This window comes from Pelodiscus sinensis, chromosome 15 (assembly GCF_052426305.1).
Source record: "Pelodiscus sinensis isolate ZL-2025 chromosome 15, ASM5242630v1, whole genome shotgun sequence".
NCBI lineage: Eukaryota > Metazoa > Chordata > Testudines > Trionychidae > Pelodiscus > Pelodiscus sinensis.
The window spans coordinates 2,201,276-2,220,478 of record NC_143066.1 but is presented as its reverse complement, the minus strand read 5'-3'; the positions used below and the strand labels follow the sequence as shown (position 1 = coordinate 2,220,478).

At 46.4% G+C, this 19,203-nt stretch overlaps 2 protein-coding genes across 5 annotated transcripts in view; one reads left to right on the top strand and one right to left on the bottom strand.

The window, feature by feature from the left end:
* SPSB3 (splA/ryanodine receptor domain and SOCS box containing 3) overlaps window positions 1–9,803 on the bottom strand; it is a 21,381-nt gene extending 11,578 nt beyond the window's left edge. The window contains exons 1-2 of one of the 4 annotated variants that reach the window (XM_075898950.2): window positions 5,569–5,651; window positions 30–84 (exon numbers count right to left, since the gene is read on the bottom strand). Coding sequence is in view for 2 of the 4 variants with exons in the window: in XM_006130050.5 (XP_006130112.3) it covers window positions 9,590–9,638 (49 nt within the window). In the remaining 2 variants the exon portion in view is untranslated. Of the gene's footprint in view, window positions 1–29; window positions 85–5,568; window positions 5,728–9,589 lie in introns of those variants that run through there. The other 3 variants (XM_006130050.5, XM_006130046.5, XM_075898949.2) reach the window with 3 other exon arrangements.
* Window positions 5,956–19,203, top strand: NUBP2 (NUBP iron-sulfur cluster assembly factor 2, cytosolic). The gene is made up of 7 exons (XM_006130044.5): window positions 5,956–6,070; window positions 12,326–12,444; window positions 13,677–13,875; window positions 16,143–16,297; window positions 16,604–16,714; window positions 17,140–17,209; window positions 17,932–19,203. The coding sequence occupies exons 1-7, from the start codon at window positions 6,049–6,051 to the stop codon at window positions 18,075–18,077; spliced, it is 822 nt and encodes a 273-aa protein (XP_006130106.1). The 5' UTR covers window positions 5,956–6,048; the 3' UTR covers window positions 18,078–19,203.

The window sequence follows — 19,203 nt, the reverse complement described above, 5'->3', positions numbered from 1 at the left end:
AACAGCGTAGCTGAAGTCAATGTACTTACTGTGGAATCTTCTGCATGGTAAGATCTCCTGTCGACTCTGGCTACTCTTCTTATCCTGGTGGAGTATCAGAGTTGACTGAAGAGCACTTGGAGATTGATTTATCGCATCTCAGCAGATGCGATAAATTGACTGCTGGTGGATCGACTGCTGCAGCCTCGATCCACCGAGTAGTGAAAACAAGCCCTCAAAGTCCACATTTCGGGAGGTTCTATTTCCCCAAGAAATACCAGAACAAGTTTCTAACTATTATAACAAAAACTCACAAAAAGAAACAAAAGAGCCAATTTTTGCTGTTCAACCCTTTCCTTTTTCTCCTAGAATGTTCCTTTAATACAGGGGTGGGGAATCTTTTTTTGGGCTGAGGCTGCTGACCCACAGAAAAAAAAAATCAGTCAGGGGCTGTACCCAAGTGAGAAAAAAACCTCCACCAAAATCTTAACCCTCACTGACATGGCCCCCCACCTGAGAAGGAGAAGAAGGACACTCCACACATTCCCCTGGCACACCAGAGCCTAGGGGAGCCTGGGCCAATATATTTTGTGTGCTTCAGCCCCGTGGGAGGATGGCTGGGAGGAGGGGGGCTGAAGCACCCCCAATGCTGGGGGGGAGCCCTGAGCCTTGGGGACTGGATCCAGGCAAGCTGGGGGCCACATCCAGCTCCTGGGCCATAGGTTCCCCACCCCTGCTTTAGCATGTCACACACACACAAAACTCCTCCTTGGCTCTTTCTATGGAGTTCCACATGTCTTTCAACCATCCTTTCGGTTCATATGTAGGCCCCTACCAAATTTATGGGCCATACTGGTAAATTTCACAGTCATAGGATATTTAAAATGGTAAGTTTCATTATTTCAGCTATTCAAATCTCACACATGGCACATGAGGGTAACAAGGTTATTGTAGGGGGATTGCAGTACTGATACATTTATTTCTGTTGGTGGTGCTGTCTTTAAGCTAGACAGCTGGAGATTAGCAGCTACTGGCCAGGAGCCCAGGTCTCAAGGCAGAACGGTCACCAGAGCAGCAGTGCAGGAGTAAGGATAGCATGGTATGGTATTGTCACCTTTATGTCTGCACTGCTTCCTGCAGAGCTGGGCCTTCAAATAGCAGCCACTGGTGTTTGGCTGCCCAGTTCTAAAGTCAGTGCAAAAATAAGGGTGGATATACCATACCCCCTCTAAAATAACCCTGGAACCCTGGTGCAACTTCCTTTTTTTGTTAGGGCCCCCCTTCGAGAAATGCTGGTTCCCCTCCCCTGCCCCGGGAACCTTTAGTATAAGGTAAAAACACACAAGAGACCAGGGAGAATGGTCTCCCTGGCTTATGAAGTTCCTAGCTGTCTTTTGCTAATGAAATAAAAAGGCATTGCCCTACGCCTGCTACTTGTCACTTACCATCCTCTCCCATCCCAAATCTAACAGAAAGATCCCTCTCAGTCTTTAACACAACTGTGGACAGGGGGATACCTGCATCTTGTACTGCCACAGACTCATCAGTTTAGAGTAAGAGACAAGGAATAACGAAAAATAAGTGGTATTTACCTAAATGGTATACAACATACATCAGATTCATTTGATTTCCTATCCTTCCCTAGGACCCATTGGGACTGGGACTTTTTGCTGGGCGATCTGTGCCCAGGGCTCACCGTTTGTGACTGGGCACACACACAGTGCCTCCTGTCCTCAAGATTGGATCTTGATACCCCAAGAGGCACCATCCTACCTCCTGCCGCCAGCTGCACTGCCATTTGCACTCCAGCCCTCTCCCACGATGGGCTTGATCCTTACTTGTCTTTTCCATTTTTTCCCTCCCCCAGAGCTCCATGCCTGGCCAAGGGTGGAGTGCCAGGGCAGGAGCTGCCTTGGGCCACAAGAGCCCCCTCGCCATATCCTCCATGGATGGGCAGGGAATGGAGGGGGTGGGAGCTAAGGAGGCAGCACAGGCCAAGGAACATGCTGGCCACTGCATCCTGCCACTCCCCTTGGGGAGTGGGTCTGTAAAATGTGAACAGATTGAAAAGGGGTCCATATGCTCGAAAAGGTTGGGAACCACTGTTTCAGATTCTTCATCAGCCTTTGATACCACCAACCCCTGTAAGGACAGCAGTTGCCCCATTTGCCTGAGAGGGCCCAGATGACAGCACACAGATTGCTCCTTCACTCTAAAGCAGTAGTCTTCAACCTTTTCGAGCATATGGACCCCTTTTCAACCTGTTCACATTTTACAGACCATTTTTAAGCACAAGTTCACTTTTTGAATTTAAGTGCAATCCAGGATCTACTTCAAACCCAAATACCCTTGCCCCGCCTCCTTTGTTTCACACATACAGAATGGGAAGCGAATGGGAATCTAACCTCTTAAATATCTCCAGAGATGGAGATTCCACAACCTCCCTGGGCAATTTATTCCAGTGTTTGACTACCCTGACAGTTAGGAACTTTTTCCTAATGTCCAACCTAAACCTCCCTTGCTGCAGTTTAAGCCCATTGCTTCTTGTTCTATCCTCAGAGGCCAAGATGAACAAGTTTTCTCCCTCCTCCTTATGACACCCTTTTAGATACCTGAAAACTGCTATCATGTCCCCCCTCAATCTTCTCTTTTGCAAACTAAACAAACCCAATTCTGTCAGACTTCCTTCATAGGTCATGATCTCTAGACCTTTAATCATTCTTGTTGCTCTTCTCTGGACCCTCTCCAATTTCTCCACATCTTTCTTGAAATGTGGTGCCCAGAACTGGACACAATACTCCAACTGAGGCCTAACCAGCGCAGAGTAGAACGGAAGAATGACTCCTTATGTCTTGCTCACAACACACCTGTTAATGCATCCTAGAATCATGTTTGCTTTTTTTGCAACAGCATCACACTGCTGACTCATATTCAGATTGTGGTCCACTATAACCCCTAGATCCCTTTCTGCCGTACTCCTTCCTAGGCAGTCACTTCCAATTTTGTATGTGTGAAACTGATTATTCCTTCCTAAGTGGAGCACTTTGCATTTGTCTTTATTATACTTCATCCTGTTTACCTCTGACCATTTCTCCAATTTGTCCACATCATTTTGAATTATGACCCTATTCTCCAGAGCAGTTGCAACCCCCCTCCCTCAGCTTGGTATCATCTGCAAACTTAATAAGTGTACTTTCAATGCCAATATCTAAATTGTTGATGACGATATTGAACAGAGCCAGTCCCAAAACAGACCCCTGCGGAACCCCACTTGTTATACCTTTCCAGCAGGATTGTGAACCATTAATAACTACTCTCTGAGTACAGTTATCCAGCCAGTTATGCACCCATCTTATAGTAGCCCCATCTAAGTTGTATTTGCCTAGTTTATTGATAAGAATATCATGCAAGACTGTATCAAACGCCTTACTAAAGTCTAGGTATACCACATCCACTGCTTCTCTCTTATCCACAAGACTCATTATCCTATCAAAGAAAGCTATCAGATTGGTTTGACATGATTTGTTCTTTACAAATCCATTCTGGCTGTTCTCTATCACCTTGCCACCTTCCAAGTGTTTGCAGATGATTTCCTTAATTACTTGCTCCATTATCTTCCCTGGGATATAAATTAAACTAACTGGTCTGTAGTTTCCTGGGTTGTTCTTATTTCCCTTTTCATAAATGGGCACTATATTTGCCCTTTTCCAGTCTTCTGGAATCTCTCCTGTCTCCCATGATTTTCCAAAGATGATAGCTAGAGGCTCAGATACCTCCTCGATCAGCTCCTTGAAGAGAGATACTAGTAAGGCTAGACAGCCAATAACCCAGAGACTTGGATTTAATCCATGAGTGAGGGAGAATCAAAGAGGCACTACACCACAGGGAGATAGACAACATTACTAGTGTGACATGATACTCCTTAGGGAAGGACCCTAATCCGGCCTAACTACTTCTAGTAAAAGAGACTAGAACAGTATTTGTAAAGATACTGGGTAATACAATGTATTTCCAGCCACTACATAAAAAGCTACATAAAGAGAGAAATAGGAATAATTTAAGGAGTCTGAGGAAACAGAAAAGAACAGGAACACACACAAGAGAGATAAAGGTTAATATAAACTCAATAGTGGCTATACTCAATCATCTATATGGGGGGGAAAGAAAGGTTTAAAGATGCAGTCACACATTACCCCAAGACAGTGGTACTGCCACAAGCCAGATGATGCATCATCACAGATATTTGGGGCAGTAAAAGGGCCAAGGAAGCCTAGATTGGTTCCAACATTCCAAAGCCCAGCAGTACCAGTTTCAGGTCTATGTGGCACTTGATTGGCAGATAAATAAAGAGTGCCAGCATCAATGTAATATGATGGTTTCTCAGAGCAATTTACTCAGTAGGTAAGTGACAGAACTACCTTGTCAGGAAGGAATTAGATCAGGGATGGAGAACAGTTTTTCAGTCAGGCCACTGACCCACAGAAAAATCAGTCGAAGGGCGCACAAAGAAAACCCTCACTGATGTGGCGCTTAACTGAGAAGGAGAAACACACTCCCCACATTCCCCTTGCACACCGGAGCCTAGGGGGGCCCAGCCTAGTAGATTGTGTATGCTCCAGCACTGTGATGGAGCAGCACGGAAGGGGGGGGAGCACCAGCACAGACTCCCCAATGCAGGAGAGAGGGGCCCTGAGCCAGGCAAGCTGGAATTAGAGTAATAGAGCTGTGTAGTCAAGAGAATAGGCAAAACAGCTGCAAGGTCAGCATGTGATAAAGAAACACAACTACAAGAGCCATAACGAAGTCACACAACTTGTAGTGAAGGCAAAAGCTGCAAAGCAACTTTGAGAAAGCGGCCCAAATATGCATGGCCACTAAGGAAGAGAATGCAGCTCAACAACAATGACCCCTTCCACCTAGGTACAAGGATACTGTTCCCTCAGAATTCAGGCAAGGTAGCCACAGGGCTGTAGGTGGCAGAATCAGCCGTTTGGCCAGCCCAAGACTCTAGTTGCAGAATCACTGGAGCACAGGAGGAGTGCAACTGAAGCCTGCATGTTTTAAGAATGAGTTTGCCTTGCACTCTTGGGTACAGACTAGCACTATCGATGGCAACGCTATCCTGCGGCTCGGACACCAGACTCGGCTCCGCGGTGTACAAGGCAGCACGTCAGTCTCAGAGCTCGCACCGGCCACAGTGCAGACTGGCTCCTGTGTGCCGGGCACGGCTAGAAGCAGACCAGCTGCACTCGCCTCACTCGCCGCGCTCAGGGCAGCCCGGCCAGAGAAGCAGCTGACCCCCTACCACAAACCCAGCAGGCGCTCGGAGAAGCCGGGGATAACGGACCCGAAGGGGGGCAGGTCTGAAGGCCCAGTCAGATCGGCCCCTCCCGCCGCACGCAGCAGCCCCGACACAGCTAGATCCCGCCCCCGCAGATTCCCCATTTCCCCAGCCTCAGCCAGGCCCAGGCTCGTCCCTCCCCCCGGCGAGGGGCACAGGCCGCAGCCTCCTTGCCCGCCCTCGGAACGGCCCAAGCCTCGTCCCCCCCCCCCCCCCCCGACAGGCCGCAGCCCCGCCCCCTGCTTTACCTGCTCGCGGCGACTCTCCCGACCACAGCTCGGCCACCCTCGCTCAGCTTCTGACCTACTTTTCCCCTCCCAGGATACAAACAATCCACGGATCGCCCGCCCCTTCCGCGCCTATTGGCCGCGGCTCCCTCGGGAAACGGAGTCTAGCCTCAGCCGGTATTCTCAATTGGGCCGTCCTCCTGTCCCTCACAGATCACAGGGGCGGATAATCTCTAATACCATTGGTCACAGCGGCTGTCAGTTCTCAGAGGGATGCACCATTGGAAGAAAGTTTCTAAGGCAGAAACCGATGGACTTACAGAGGGCTCGCGTAAACATGTACGAAACACAGGTCATTGGCTGAGAGGAACATCAGTCAGCAAGGTCAGGTGAGGGGGGGGCATATGACAGAGCTCGCCTTGCTATTGGTTGTGGCCCCCTTTGATGCTACGCTCACACACAGGTCGCGCAGGCGCAGTGGGAGCCCATGCTTGAGGCAGCATGGCGGCTGGTGAGGCGGCGGGTGAGTGAATGGCGGGCGGGCGGTCGGTCAGGGAGGACCCTGATTCCCCTCCCGTCAGCGCTGGGGCCGACTCGCTGCTATGGCTCAGCGCCACGAGCCCCACCGGGCCGGGGAAGCCCCGCGCCGAGGCCCAGGCGCTGACGGGGCCCCGCCGGGTCCGGGGTGGCTCGTGACCGCGAACACGGTCCCCTTTGCTGTGGGCCAGGCCCCGTTCGGCGGCTGAGGCTGCCTGAGGGCGCTCGGGCCAGCTGGCCTCGCCCCACTGGGGCAGCGCGCGGGGAGGCGAAAAGCAAAGGCGAGAATAGCGAATCGCATCTCGTGTTACACAGCGAACAGATACGGAGCAAGGCCGCGGTGTCGCTGATGGCACTAGTCTGCTTTTTAGCTACAAGGTCCGAATCAGCTGTGACAGGGTTAGTCCTCAGCAGTTAAAACAGAGCCCCCGAAATACAGTTAAGCACGAATATATAGTAGTCTAACTGGGGATTTGGGCTTCTTTGTAGTGTAGACAGTACTGTACCTAAAAGACCCCAGCACCGGTTCTTGTATGAAAGACCTTTTTTCTCAACCATACCATATGGACTTTGCAGAAATTGATGAAACTGCCAAGAATTTGTAACCTAACTCAGCCCTACTCTTGCTATATTTTCATTTCCCATATGACCAGGAGCTGGGGCTAAATCCACAAAAGAGCTTGAGGAAACTAAATTAATTCTTTGCTTTGGTCTTCATTGCTGAGGATGTTAGGGAGATTCTTAAACCCAAGCCATTCTTTTTAGGTGACAAATCTGAGGAATTGTCCTAGATTGAGGTGTCATTAGAGGAGATTTTGGAACAAATTGATAAACTTAACAGTAACAAGTCACTGGGACTAGTTAGCATTCACCCAAGAGTCCTGAAAGAACTCAAATGTGAAGTTGTGGAACTAACAACTGTGGCTTGTAACCTGTCCTTTAAACTAGCTTCTATACCTAATTACTGGAAGATAGCTAATGTGACACCAATAATTTTTTTTTAAAAAGGAGGGAAGTGGGAGCCAGGGAGCCAGAGGGAATCAGTAAGTATCTGAAGATTGGGATACAAAACAGATAAGAATCAAAGTCAATTGATAGTATCTTTCCAGACATGAACTACTTCAAGACAGACCCAAAAGAGAAAATAACAGAGCTCCACTTATTATTACCTCTAGTCCACAACTCAGACCCCTCCAGCACATTTTACACAATCTACAACCCATCTTGGAAAATGATCCCTCGTTCTCAGAGGTCTTGAGACAACCCCCCAACCCGAAACAAATTATTTCCGGTAACCATGCCACACAGCCACATCATAAGCATCTAGGAACCCAGCCCTGCAACCAGACGTGATGCCAACTCTGCCCACATATCTATACTAGAGAATTCATCACCAGAGCCAATAACATAAGCTACCAAATCAAAAGGTCATTTGACTGCACATCCAGTAATTTGATCTATGTCATCAAATGTCAGCAATGCCCCACTGCTATATATATTGGACAAACTGGACAGTCTCTGCAGGAAAGAATCAATGGACACAAATCAGATATATGTAAAGGAAACCTACAAAAACCTATTGGGGAACACTTAAATCTTCCTAATCACTGTTTAAAAGAGCATAATGGCACCTTTTTCCCAGTGGAATTCTCAGCCCAGACTTAGGTGCCAAGGCATGGAGAGAGTTAGGTACCTAAGTCTAGGACTGACAAAATGTGGTGTAGTGTGCTGAGCTTAAAGATGAATAAATGAGCCAATAAAATAATGCCAAGGGAAGGGATGGGATGTAAACCCAAGGATGATAGGAACCTACTGTAGTCCAGAGGGAGGCACAGAACTCTGCTTGGGATTCACAGGTATCATTCTGCTCCTGGACTTAGATACGAAGGCTGCGTCTAAACTGGCATGATTTTGTGGAAATACTTTTAACGGAAAAGTTTTTCTGTTAAAAGTATTTCTGCAAAAGCGCGTCTAGATTGGCACGGATGCTTTTGCGCAAAAGCATCCGTGGCCAGTCTAGATGCGATTTTGAGCAAGAAAGCCCTGATCGCCATTTTCGCCATCGGGGCTTTTTTGCGCAAACAGTTCTTCCCTGTCTACACTGGCTTTTTCCTGAGTGGGAGCGTGAAAGTATTTGCGTAAGAAGCACTGATTTTGTACATTACAAAGTCAGCGCTCTTGCGCAAATTCAAGCGGCCAGTGTAGACAGCTGGCAAGTTTTTGCGGAAAAGCTGCCACTTTTGTGCAAAATCTTGCTAGTCTAGACTCAGCCTAAGGGTTGGTCTACACTAGAAAATTGGATGAACCCAGCTATTTCACTTAGGCGAGTTAAAAATCCTCATTTCTGAGTGACATAGTTAAACTAGCTCAAGCCCTTGTATAATGAGGTTGATGGGGGCGGGGGGAGAATAGGTTACATGTGTTGGAATGCATACTCGGGGGGAGGGGGGGGAGAATCTCATCAATGGAGGTAGCACCTACAATGTGACGTTATGGCTGTGTTGCTGCAGCATTTCACTTCCTAAGCCAAGTCAGCCTTTTGTCTCTGTTTTGCTCACATGTGCATGCATGAGAGATGGAGACTGATGGTTAGAGCTGGTGCAGATACAAATTGTGTATCTGCATCCAAATCTGTATCCACAAAAATTAGCTGCCGCTCTCCGCATCCACACTTGCATCTCCATTGTAACCAATAGCCCGGTGATCAAAGCACTAGCTTCGAAGTGGGAGGGAACCATTTTCAAATCCCTGTTCTTCTTGATTTGCTCATGTTTCCTTAGGGAGTATGTTGACCTCTGCTATTGAGTGTTTGGGGGTAGGTGTCTCAGGCTCTGGTGGGAGCTATTTCACTTTATATAAATCATTAAATGTTCCCTGGAATTTGGGGTTCACACACACTGAGTTAGTGACCTAACCAGTAGGATGTAGCATCAGTCTTTCTGGCCCAAGGAATAATTATTCATACAAAGTAGTCCAGGTACAATAAGAATGGCTGAGGGACACCCATCCCAGAGCACACAATCACATGGCAAAATAGACAAGTCCTTGCCAAGTGAGAGCCCTGACTATTGGTTTATTGGGAATTCTTGCATGCCACCCTGCGGTGATTGTGTTCACCCATCAGGAGTGATGTTGGCTTCTGAGGATAGATGGCAGCTGAACAGAAGACTTGAGGTGCTTGGAGTCCTGCCACATGTTCGCTTTCAGTATCTTAAATAGCAGCTACATCCCTTTGTGAATCTTACCTTTAGTACTCACTGTTTTCTCTCATCCATGTCCCCTTTGAGAGAATAATGGCAATGCTACCCTTGCAAACACAACCTAATATGCTCCCCACCTATATGACTATCAGGGAATTCATCTGTATATAGCTAAATAAGTTTTTATATGAATGGGAAAAAAAAACCTACATAGAAGGATGTTAGATATTAAACACCCATCAAAATGTTTGCAATTTCTTCCTTTCATTACAAAAGAGACAGCAGAGATCTTTGGTACAAGTTACCTTTGATTGAGTTTCGGATTACTTCTCCCATGGTCAAAGCAAGCTCCATTTCAAGATGAAGTCTGTTTTTCTCAGTCAGCTTGTTCTTCAATAAAATAGTCTTCCTTGTCCTTGATTGCTATTGTATATCTCTAAAATACTGGAAAACTGCTCTGAAGCAGGAGACCACATTCTAAACAGGAGACCACAAATACTGCTTATGATGGTTCATATTCAGGGAACAGAACCAGTCTGAGGTACACCCTACTTTGATATGAGCCTTCAGGAAATTCCTTGATGATTCACACAAACTATTCTTAGCTATTCTGTTTCTTCCTGGATTTACTAATGATTGTGTTTACATTTGAGTCGGGTTTTCAGGATGCATGACTGACCACTCAGAAATGTGAGGAGCCTTTGGAATTCAATATTCCTGTTACCCCTACGTCAGATGTAGGAGTTCTCCATTGGATACCTACACCCACTAGTGCAGAAGTACAGATAATAAAAATATTTACTGAGACTATATAGATATCATTAGGGCCTTAGAAAAAATCTTCAGGGAGCTGTGCCAAACTTGCAAATCGCAGCAGAGCTGCACTTTTTTATGAAATGCCTATAGTAACATTTAATAACAAACATAACTAAATGCAAAATTAGGTGACGCTCTTGCTGTAAAATCAGATTATTCTGATTGTTCCCTTGATTCTTCCCACGTAACAAACCAGATTTGATTTTTTTTAGTAGTAAAGATCTTTGCAGGAACACACACAATCCAAAAGATGAATATCATCTGCCTTTGGAAAGAGGGTTTTATTGAAAACCTGTGGTGTAGAAGCTTTATTTCTGGTGGCCCTTGAGATATTTGTCATTAAAAGTGGTCAGTGATCTTTGGTCTTAGAGATACAAGTTCCAGCCCTCCACCAAATATAGCATGTGAGTTAAACTCTAATCAAGGTTCCTAACTTGCCATGAAGCAGTGTCATTTGCCCCAAGCTCCAGAAATTTGTAACAATATCCATCCTCCTCTTCCCTCCTGCCTAAATCTGGTCCCGTTGAATCAAGGCTGAATTACATTGGTAAGAAGTGGCAGTGTGGGATTTATCTGTGCTGTGATTCAATACAGAAATTCAGTCTAGGGATGATTCAAATGTATTAATTTCACCACAGGTGTCATTAAGGTAGTGAAATGAGTGTTTTAATACAGGTTTACGGGTGGGGAGGGTTGAATGAATTTATTTCCCTTTTCTTGCTTTCAGAGCTGTGTAGTTTTTGTCTCTAACAGGATCTTTAAATCAGCAGTTTCAGATTTTCTTCCAGCCCCATCTCTCTCTGCCAGCAGCCCTTGAGGCCTTGTAGATATACTCCATTTAAAGAATCTCAAAAGAATGTGTCTACAGCCCTTCCCTCAGGACCGAAAGCACACTGTGTACTAGTCATAAACAGGCTGCTTATACCAGAGCAAACACTGACAGTGCAGCGAGCAAACTGAAGAAAATTTAAGATAAGACACTGACATGTCCAGAAAAACAGGAAACAGAACAGCACAGAAAGATGGAAGCTCCTAGGGTATTGGGCTACTGAGGAGAGGGAAGGTTCAGAGCATTGGGACCCTCCAAGTCCCAAACAGCAATCCGGCCCAGATCAGTACAGGTTAAACCTCTCTAACTGGCACTCTCTGGATTGGCAACATCCGTGGTCTGGCATGATTTTAGTTAGCCATATGTTCACTTAGCATGGCTCTTACTACAGTTAAAAAGCAGATGCACAGTGGAGGCAGAGCTAGGGATTTTAAATTTCAATTAACTTATCGAATAGTTGGTTGAATTTCCATAGACTATTTGATTAGTTGATAAGTAATAGCACGCTGTTCCGCCTTTGAAATGCTGCTGTTGTGCCCCTGCCCATGGAACTGGAGGAAACCGGTTTCTAAGCAGCTCCCCCCTGCACCTCCACTTCTCTACGCCCCCCCCCCCCTCCACTTACTGCCTCTGTGTGAGGCAGCATAGGGGGGAAGCAACTAGTCGACTAGTGTGTCAGTTATCCGATAATTGGATAGTTGATTAGTCACTTACAACCCTAAGGGGGGGACCATGAGCAAGCTGGAACAGCTGATTCCTGGCTTGTTCAATTCCTTGCTATGCCTTTGCCTCCTCCCTCCCCCTCACCCCCCAATGGTGCTGGAGGGAACTGGCTTTTAGGCTGGCTCTCCTCCAGCACTGGCTCCTGCTTCCCCTCCCCCCCACTCCCTTTCTGATAGAAGCAGCAAGGTGGGGGGGAGGAGGGTGGAAACACAATTATTGGAGTCACTACTCAACTACCCAATAAGCATATGCTTATTGGATAGTTGACTAATCACTTAAAATCCCTAATTCAACTTGTAGTGATAAAACCATTAAAGCATGTGCATAGGTCCCACTGAGGTCAGTTCAAGTGTTTTGCTGAATTGTTACCAAAGTCCTTACTGCACATTGGATGCATGATGAGCTGTTGAGTCACAGCTTTGTTCCTAGTGGATAATTATCTATTTAATATCCATCATAACATTTTGATTCAGGTTGCAACCCATTAGCCAACATGTGTCTCTTCTTTATTACTTGGTGATAGTGCCTTTAATTGGAAGGATGTCCTAGTTGTGAAATGTGAGGAGTCACTCTGCTAGCTTCGTATGGCATTGCTATGCATACATCCTCAGCGCAGCATGAGGCTGTGTGGAGGCGCTGGGATGTCTCAGTATTGTTCCATTGTCTTTTGCAGAGAGAAGTAACCTGGCTGGGGTTCAGCACATCCTTCTGGTGCTCTCAGGAAAAGGAGGTGTGGGAAAAAGCACCATCTCTACTGAGTTGGCTTTAGCTTTACAGCATGCTGGGAAAAAGGTGAGCAAGCTTCATATAGCAGTCATAGGAGTATATTTCCTTCCCTGTGTGCCCCTAAGATTCTAGTCTGGGGTTTTATGCTCATAATGTAGGTCTTAAGATTCTTGTAGCCTTTTTGCTATCTAGTCATTAAGATCCTTCAAGCATGTGCTGCTGACATTGAGCAGAAGTTAACTTTACTATAAAATTGATTTTTTTCTGCATTTATTTGACCAAAAAGCTGTAAAGTCAAGTTTTGAAGTCCTTTGACAAAGATGCTATATATGGGCAAAGTATTATGGAAGCCCTGTGTAAAACTTGTTCATTATAATTGTCCACATTACACTAAGAAGAAAATTTGAGGCACAGATTAGGGACCTATTTTGTTTAAAGTCACACAGTGACACAATGGTAGAGCAGGGAGTAAAACTCAGGTTCCTTGACATCTGGGTCTCAGTGGAATTGCTGACCATGTTGTATATCTTTCCTAAGTAATGTCTGCCCTGGGCTTGGCTATGCTATGCGTTAAAAGCTGCTGAGGTACACTCACTTGCTGTGAGGATGGAGACCAGGAGAGTTGAGTCTTTGACCTTTGCTGCCCTTGTTCTCCAAGGCCTCCTGATATCTTGCCTGTCCTACTGCAGGGCCGTATTGCGTGGGCCCGAGTTATAGGGTGTGAGTAGGAAATAGATACCTTTAGAGATCGTCTGAGGGAACGTTGAGCTTTGCCTATGGAAGGGCAGATGGGTGAATGACCTGAAACAAGAGGGGCAGTTCTGTACACGTAAGCAGGATGTGAGTGGTGAAGGCTGTAAGAGAACTTAAAACGCGCGCACACACCACATAGGGGGGAGAGGAGGAGAAAGAACTGCCACATAATACAGTAGCACCAGCAATGAGGAATTGTGTCCTCAGCCACAGGGAAAAGAAAATACCCCAAAGATTCTAAAGTCCTGCAGAGCAGATGGACCATGGTTTTTAAGATCTCATTTGAAAGCTGTCTGTCGAGGAAGTTCAGTGAGGATACACTGATCTTCCTTGGAAAGGGGAAGAACTGTTTGAACTCATCCAGGATTTGATGAGTTCATCCATGCTTCCTATGTATTTCAAATTTGATTTATAGACTTCTAAGCCAGTCTTCTTATAAGGTTGTCTGGCCTGAAGAAATCAGTGGAGAGTTATGTTTTGCCTCTGTGCCGGCCCTCTGTGCCGTCTTAGTGTATAGCTGAAAGGTTCTCCATATTCATTGGCAGGTGGGGATCCTCGATGTTGACCTATGTGGCCCCAGCATCCCTCGAATGCTCAAAGTCCAGGGCAAGGGTGTGCATCAGTGTGACAGTGGCTGGGTGCCTGTCTTTGTAGACCAGGACAAAAGCATTTCCCTCATGTCGATTGGGTTCTTGCTGGAGAAGCCAGATGATGCTGTGGTGTGGAGAGGACCCAAGAAAAATGGTACAGAATGCTTTTACTTTTTGATAATGACCATACAGCAGTGGTGCCCCAACTTTTCCATTACTGCACAGCCAAGGCTTCCATCTTCAGAAAAGGAGTTTATGCTGAAGGCAGAGCTGGGGACAGAACTGGGTGGGTTGGGAGCTGGGGCTGGACCTAGGCTGAGGGTGGAGCAGGGCTGGGTCGCTCTCCATCCTTGGTATGAGCCCCCTTCACCCCCCCCAACCATTCTCCTATGCAAGGGCACCTTTTGTAGAGATGAAGCTCATTGAAACACATGGTTCTTTACTTAAGGCTGGTCTTGCCTTGCTTATTGCTCATTAACCCTCTATGATTAGTCGTGGTTAGCAAGAACAATGAACTGCAATGTTTGAGTAGGCGAAGTAGGGCTGGATGTCAGGGTGACAGTCTAGGTCAGTGGTGCTCAATGTTTTTTCATTCGTGACCCCCAAAACTGTGTATGCCGAGCCGGAAATAAAATTCTGGGTTGCGCACCACTGGTCTAGGTATAGGTAGCAGATGAAGCCATTGATCTCAAGGTTGTTGGTTTTGATCTAGGGCTGACCATCAATGACTGCAAGTCTCCATCATGTGATAGCTGTTCAGTTTATCTGGGGTATATCTTTACTACAAACCTACATTGACCCATATTATTAGGTGGCGCATGTCTACACTACTCTCCTTGGTGCATGTCCCCATCAGGAGTATTTCCACTGATCTTCTAGCCCAGTCTTTCAGCTCTGCTGGGAGTAAGGGGAGTTGCCTGGGGCTTCTCAACCCAGTTTCATAGGCACACACATGGGTTCTTGCCCCAGCTCCTATCTGGGATTGGGGTCTGAAGTAGGGAAATTAAGGACTAGTCAACTATCCGATAAGCATTTGCTTATCCTTTTTTTTTTTTTTTTTTTTTTCTCTTCTCTTCCCCCCCGCCGCCTCTATGAGATGGAGGCAGCAAAGTGGGCGGAGGAAGGGGTACTTCAAAGTGTCAAAGCCGCATAGCTGAGCCGGGGATCAGCTGTGCAGCGCTGCTGCTTTGAAACTCCAAGGTGACGTTTCAAAGGGGCAACTGCCGCTCAGCTAATCCATAGCTCAGCTGTGCGGCGCTGCTCCTTCAAAACACCGAAGCAGCATGGAGCCTAGGGTCAGCTGGGGACTCCCCAGCTAACCGTGGGTTCCAAGCGGCATTTCCCCAAACTCTGGGTCAGCTGGCACTTCCCGCTGGTCTCGGGCTGTACGGAGTTTAGTGAGCTTGTACATTTCAAAGGAGGAATGCGGCAGTGCCTATCGACTAGTTGATGGAAATTCCATCGGCTACTCGACTAGTCGATTAACGGCAATTTAACATCCCTAGTCTGAAGCTGCCCTGAGCTTTTCATCTCATTTCCTATTGAGGAGCATGGCTTCTGCCATGAAATGGACAGGACAGCCCATGTAAAGGATTCAGTGTCTATGCATTACCCTAACTATACTGATATAAACCTTACACCTCTTGTGAAGTTGTCAGGCTAAGTCTACACAGCTTCCCTCTTCCGCAAAAGCCTATGCAAATGAAGCACAGATTTGAATATTGCTGCACTTCATTTGCATAATTAATTAGAGCCGTTTTGTGCAAACCTCCCCTCTTTGCGCAAGAGCTGTTCTTCCTCATTTTTTCATGAAGAACGGCTCTTGCACAAGAAGGGTTTTTTGAGCAAAAAGATGCTGTATAGATGGTGCCTTCTTGCACAAAAACGGCTCCTAATTATGCGAATTAAGTGCAGCAATATGCTAATCTGTGCTTCATTTGCATAGGCTTTTGTGGAAGAGGGAAGCTGTGTAGATGTAGCCTCAGTGTAATAAGGCACTTTTATCTGGAGGAACATGGCTGTAGTGTATTAACTGACATAATTAGGTTGACAAGCTGCCATATGTAGATGTGTGTAATGTAAAGCATCCTGGGGAACAAGCTAGTATATCTGTCCAGTGCTCTCTGGACAGGTATCTATAATGATTGCTATTGTTAGCACACACAACAGAATCTCAGTGGCCTTGGAAACTAAACTACTCTTTTGCCACCTAGCTGCATTTCTTGTAGGGAAAGATAGAGACCCTTTAGGGAAGATGATACTGTTGCTGCTTCTGTTCATAGAGTGCTTCTCTTCTATTCTTTTGCACCTATCTGTTCCCACAGTGTGGTGATCTGATATCGAACAATTGCTACTGCCCCACTGTTGAGTCTATGGACCACACTTGTGATTCAAGATTTTCCCCCATTTTTGTTCTGGCAGCTTTGATAAAGCAATTTATCTCTGATGTAACCTGGGGAGAACTCGATTTCCTCATTGTGGATACACCTCCGGGGACCTCAGATGAGCACATTTCTACAGTGGAATCCCTTCGCCAGTACATGCCCCTTGGGGCAGTCTTGGTCACAACACCACAGGTATGTAATGATTACTGGAGCAGATGCCTCTGGCTTTTTCTGGGGTGGGTATTTCTTTGGGGTCTGTCCTGAGGTCACACCAAATTAATGTTTTATTGACCCCTTAAGGGTTGTGTTTACATGTCTCTGTATAAGTGTCCATCTCTCTCTATCGTTATTAATTCTGCACTTCTGCTTACTTCATCCGTGCAACTGCTGTGTGTATCCTGGGTTGACAGCAGAGGATGAATGGATGACAAAGCAGACATGCACCTCTCAACTTTGCTGGTCCATTATTACTGATCTTGCAGGATTCTGTGCCCACAGGCAGTGTCTATAGGGGATGTCAGGCGAGAGTTGACGTTCTGCAAGAAGACAGGCTTACGAGTGATCGGGATTGTAGAAAACATGAGTGGTTTCGTCTGCCCACACTGCTTGGTGAGCCCTTTAAAATTGACCCATGGCTGTGCACCCCCTGCATCAATGGGGCGCTAGCCAATATGCTACATTCTTGTGCTTAAGACCTGGGGTGTGAAGCGATTTTTCTTGACTATAGTCTGCAACTGACTATACAGCTTTGTGAGTCATGCCCTTCTTCATTGGCTAGCTGTTGGGGTAGGTTCAGGAGAGGCAGCTCTTTGAGGGGTAAGAAGTGCATGAGGTGGGAGGACCCAGCAGCTGCCACAGGTAAATAAAGTTTGCTTGCTCAGGTAACTGTAGCATTGTCTGTGTTGTCTTAGTTTTAACGTACCCCGATAAACAGTCATGTTGCCCATTTGCAATGCCCATTGGCCTACAGAACTGCTGCTTTGGAAAGTTCCTGATGGCTAAATGCTGTTGTCTTTTTTTTTTTGCTTTTCCAGGAGTGCACAAATATCTTTTCCAAAGGGGGTGGTGAAGAGCTGGCCAGGCATGCCAGAGTCCCATTCCTAGGTGAGTGCCTTTTTGAATGCAGAGCCCTTCCTAGACAGGGGTAGTAGGTCAGAGGGTGAAGTGGTTGGTGAGTGGTGAGAAAACAGTGCCACAAGGAGCATGAAAGGGGATCTAGAAACCAAACTGTAAGGTAAGAGGGACATCTCTCCTTGAGGTATGAAGATAATCTGGTTTAGGAGAAGAGAATGGAGCTGCCAAATGGATGTAGTCGTGTGCCTGGCCAGGAGAGAACAGAGACAGAGATACTTGGCAATCCAGTCTGGCTTTGGATGTAGTAAGAGATTTGGAGTAATCTCTATTGCCTGCCATCAGGTCATGGCAAATAGAGACAGCACCACTGGGAGTCCAGTGGCACTCCTGTGATAGAAATGAAGAATTTATTATTTATTTAGTCCTCCCCCTCATCAAGGACCCAGCAAGAGTCTTGATAGCAATGCCAGGGTAAAACTCTGCTGATAGTAGTGCTAGAAAGCACTGATAGCAGACGTTTCTGAATAGAAAGGAGCGATGGTGCTGCATCTCTAGTACATACTGTTGTAGGGGAGCAGTAAAAGGGGTTAATGCTTAATTCCATTTGTCTGGTCTTTTTCTGTCTCTCCTTTTGCTTGTGTGGGTGGCTTACTCTTGCGTTTCTGGGCTTTTGACTTGCATGTGCATACTTTCATTTGTTAACTCATTCTGGTGGTCTCATGGTCACTCTCTCCCTTTGCCCTCCCACACAGGCTGTGTTCCTCTTGATCCCCAGCTCGCCCAGTGCTTGGAGGAGGGCAGAGATTTCATCCGGGAGTTTCCTAAGAGCTCTGCTTTCCCTGCCCTTGCTCACATCGCCCAGCAGATCTTGGACAGGACATCCTCTCAGAGCTCCTGAGCTGTTTCTAAGGCAGGACTCTTTCTGGCCACCTCTTTGCTGCGCTGTGAGCCATGGACCAGGCTATTTTCAGGGTGGGGAGAGGAGGTCCTGGGAAAGGGAAGTGACAGTCTCACTATTAAAGCACTGAGGAAACCTTGTGAGAGTTTACTATTGCTCAAAGGGGGAGTGTACATTTGCAACACTCTTTGCCTTTTGAGCAGATGGGCATGATGATCATCCTGGACTAGGAAATGGGGGGGGGGGGGCATAGGTGGTGCAGCTTTTACTAGCCACACAGAAATTTTCATCTGTCCGTGAACTCTTGCTAAATTTGTGTATTGTGAAGATGGCCACCCCATCCACCATGATGTTCCTACTTGTTTTTGCAGTGTATCAATCACTGCAGTATTCTTGGCAATGTAAATTGTAGGTAGCTGTTGGCCTCTGTGGCTGATGATGATTCAGGACAGAAAACCCTTCCCTTATTGAAACGAATAGCACCAGCAATCTCCTCCTCCTCCCCCCCCCTCACCCCCCAAAAAAAAACTCCTGATGCTGCTACCTTCCTTCATTTACTTTCCTAGCAGTACTTGCAGTTCACAGTGACCTTGAATAGGCTTCATGCCAGACCCTCTGATCCTGGGTCCTCCTTATATCGTCGTACTCTGAAGCTTTAAGTAGATGGTACAGAATATGCCTATGAAAAGCGTCAAATCCATGCAGCAACTCTGAAGTCTGATTACTAAATCTGTCTTATCATGCCTACCTAAGGAACACACCATATTTTGCCTCCCCGAAGCCACGTTTATACTCATGTAGAAATTTGAATTAAGACAAACAACTCCAGCTATGTTAATTGTTTAGCTGGAGTCAACATGCCTTAATTTGAACTTTGTCGCCATCTCCACAGCAGGAGCTTGACGTGATCTCCCATTAACTTTCCTTACTCCTCGCAATTTGAGGAGTACCCCAACATGGATAGTACTCGACTTAGTGGGTCTTTACTAGATCTGCTAAATCGAATGCTGGAAGATCAATCTCTGGAGCGTCAATCTCTGCGTAAGTATAGACGTGACCTGAGAGGTGTCAGGGCTCAGGAATCTTTGTAACAGCTCTGGACATTAAATAATGTTTTCTTACCATC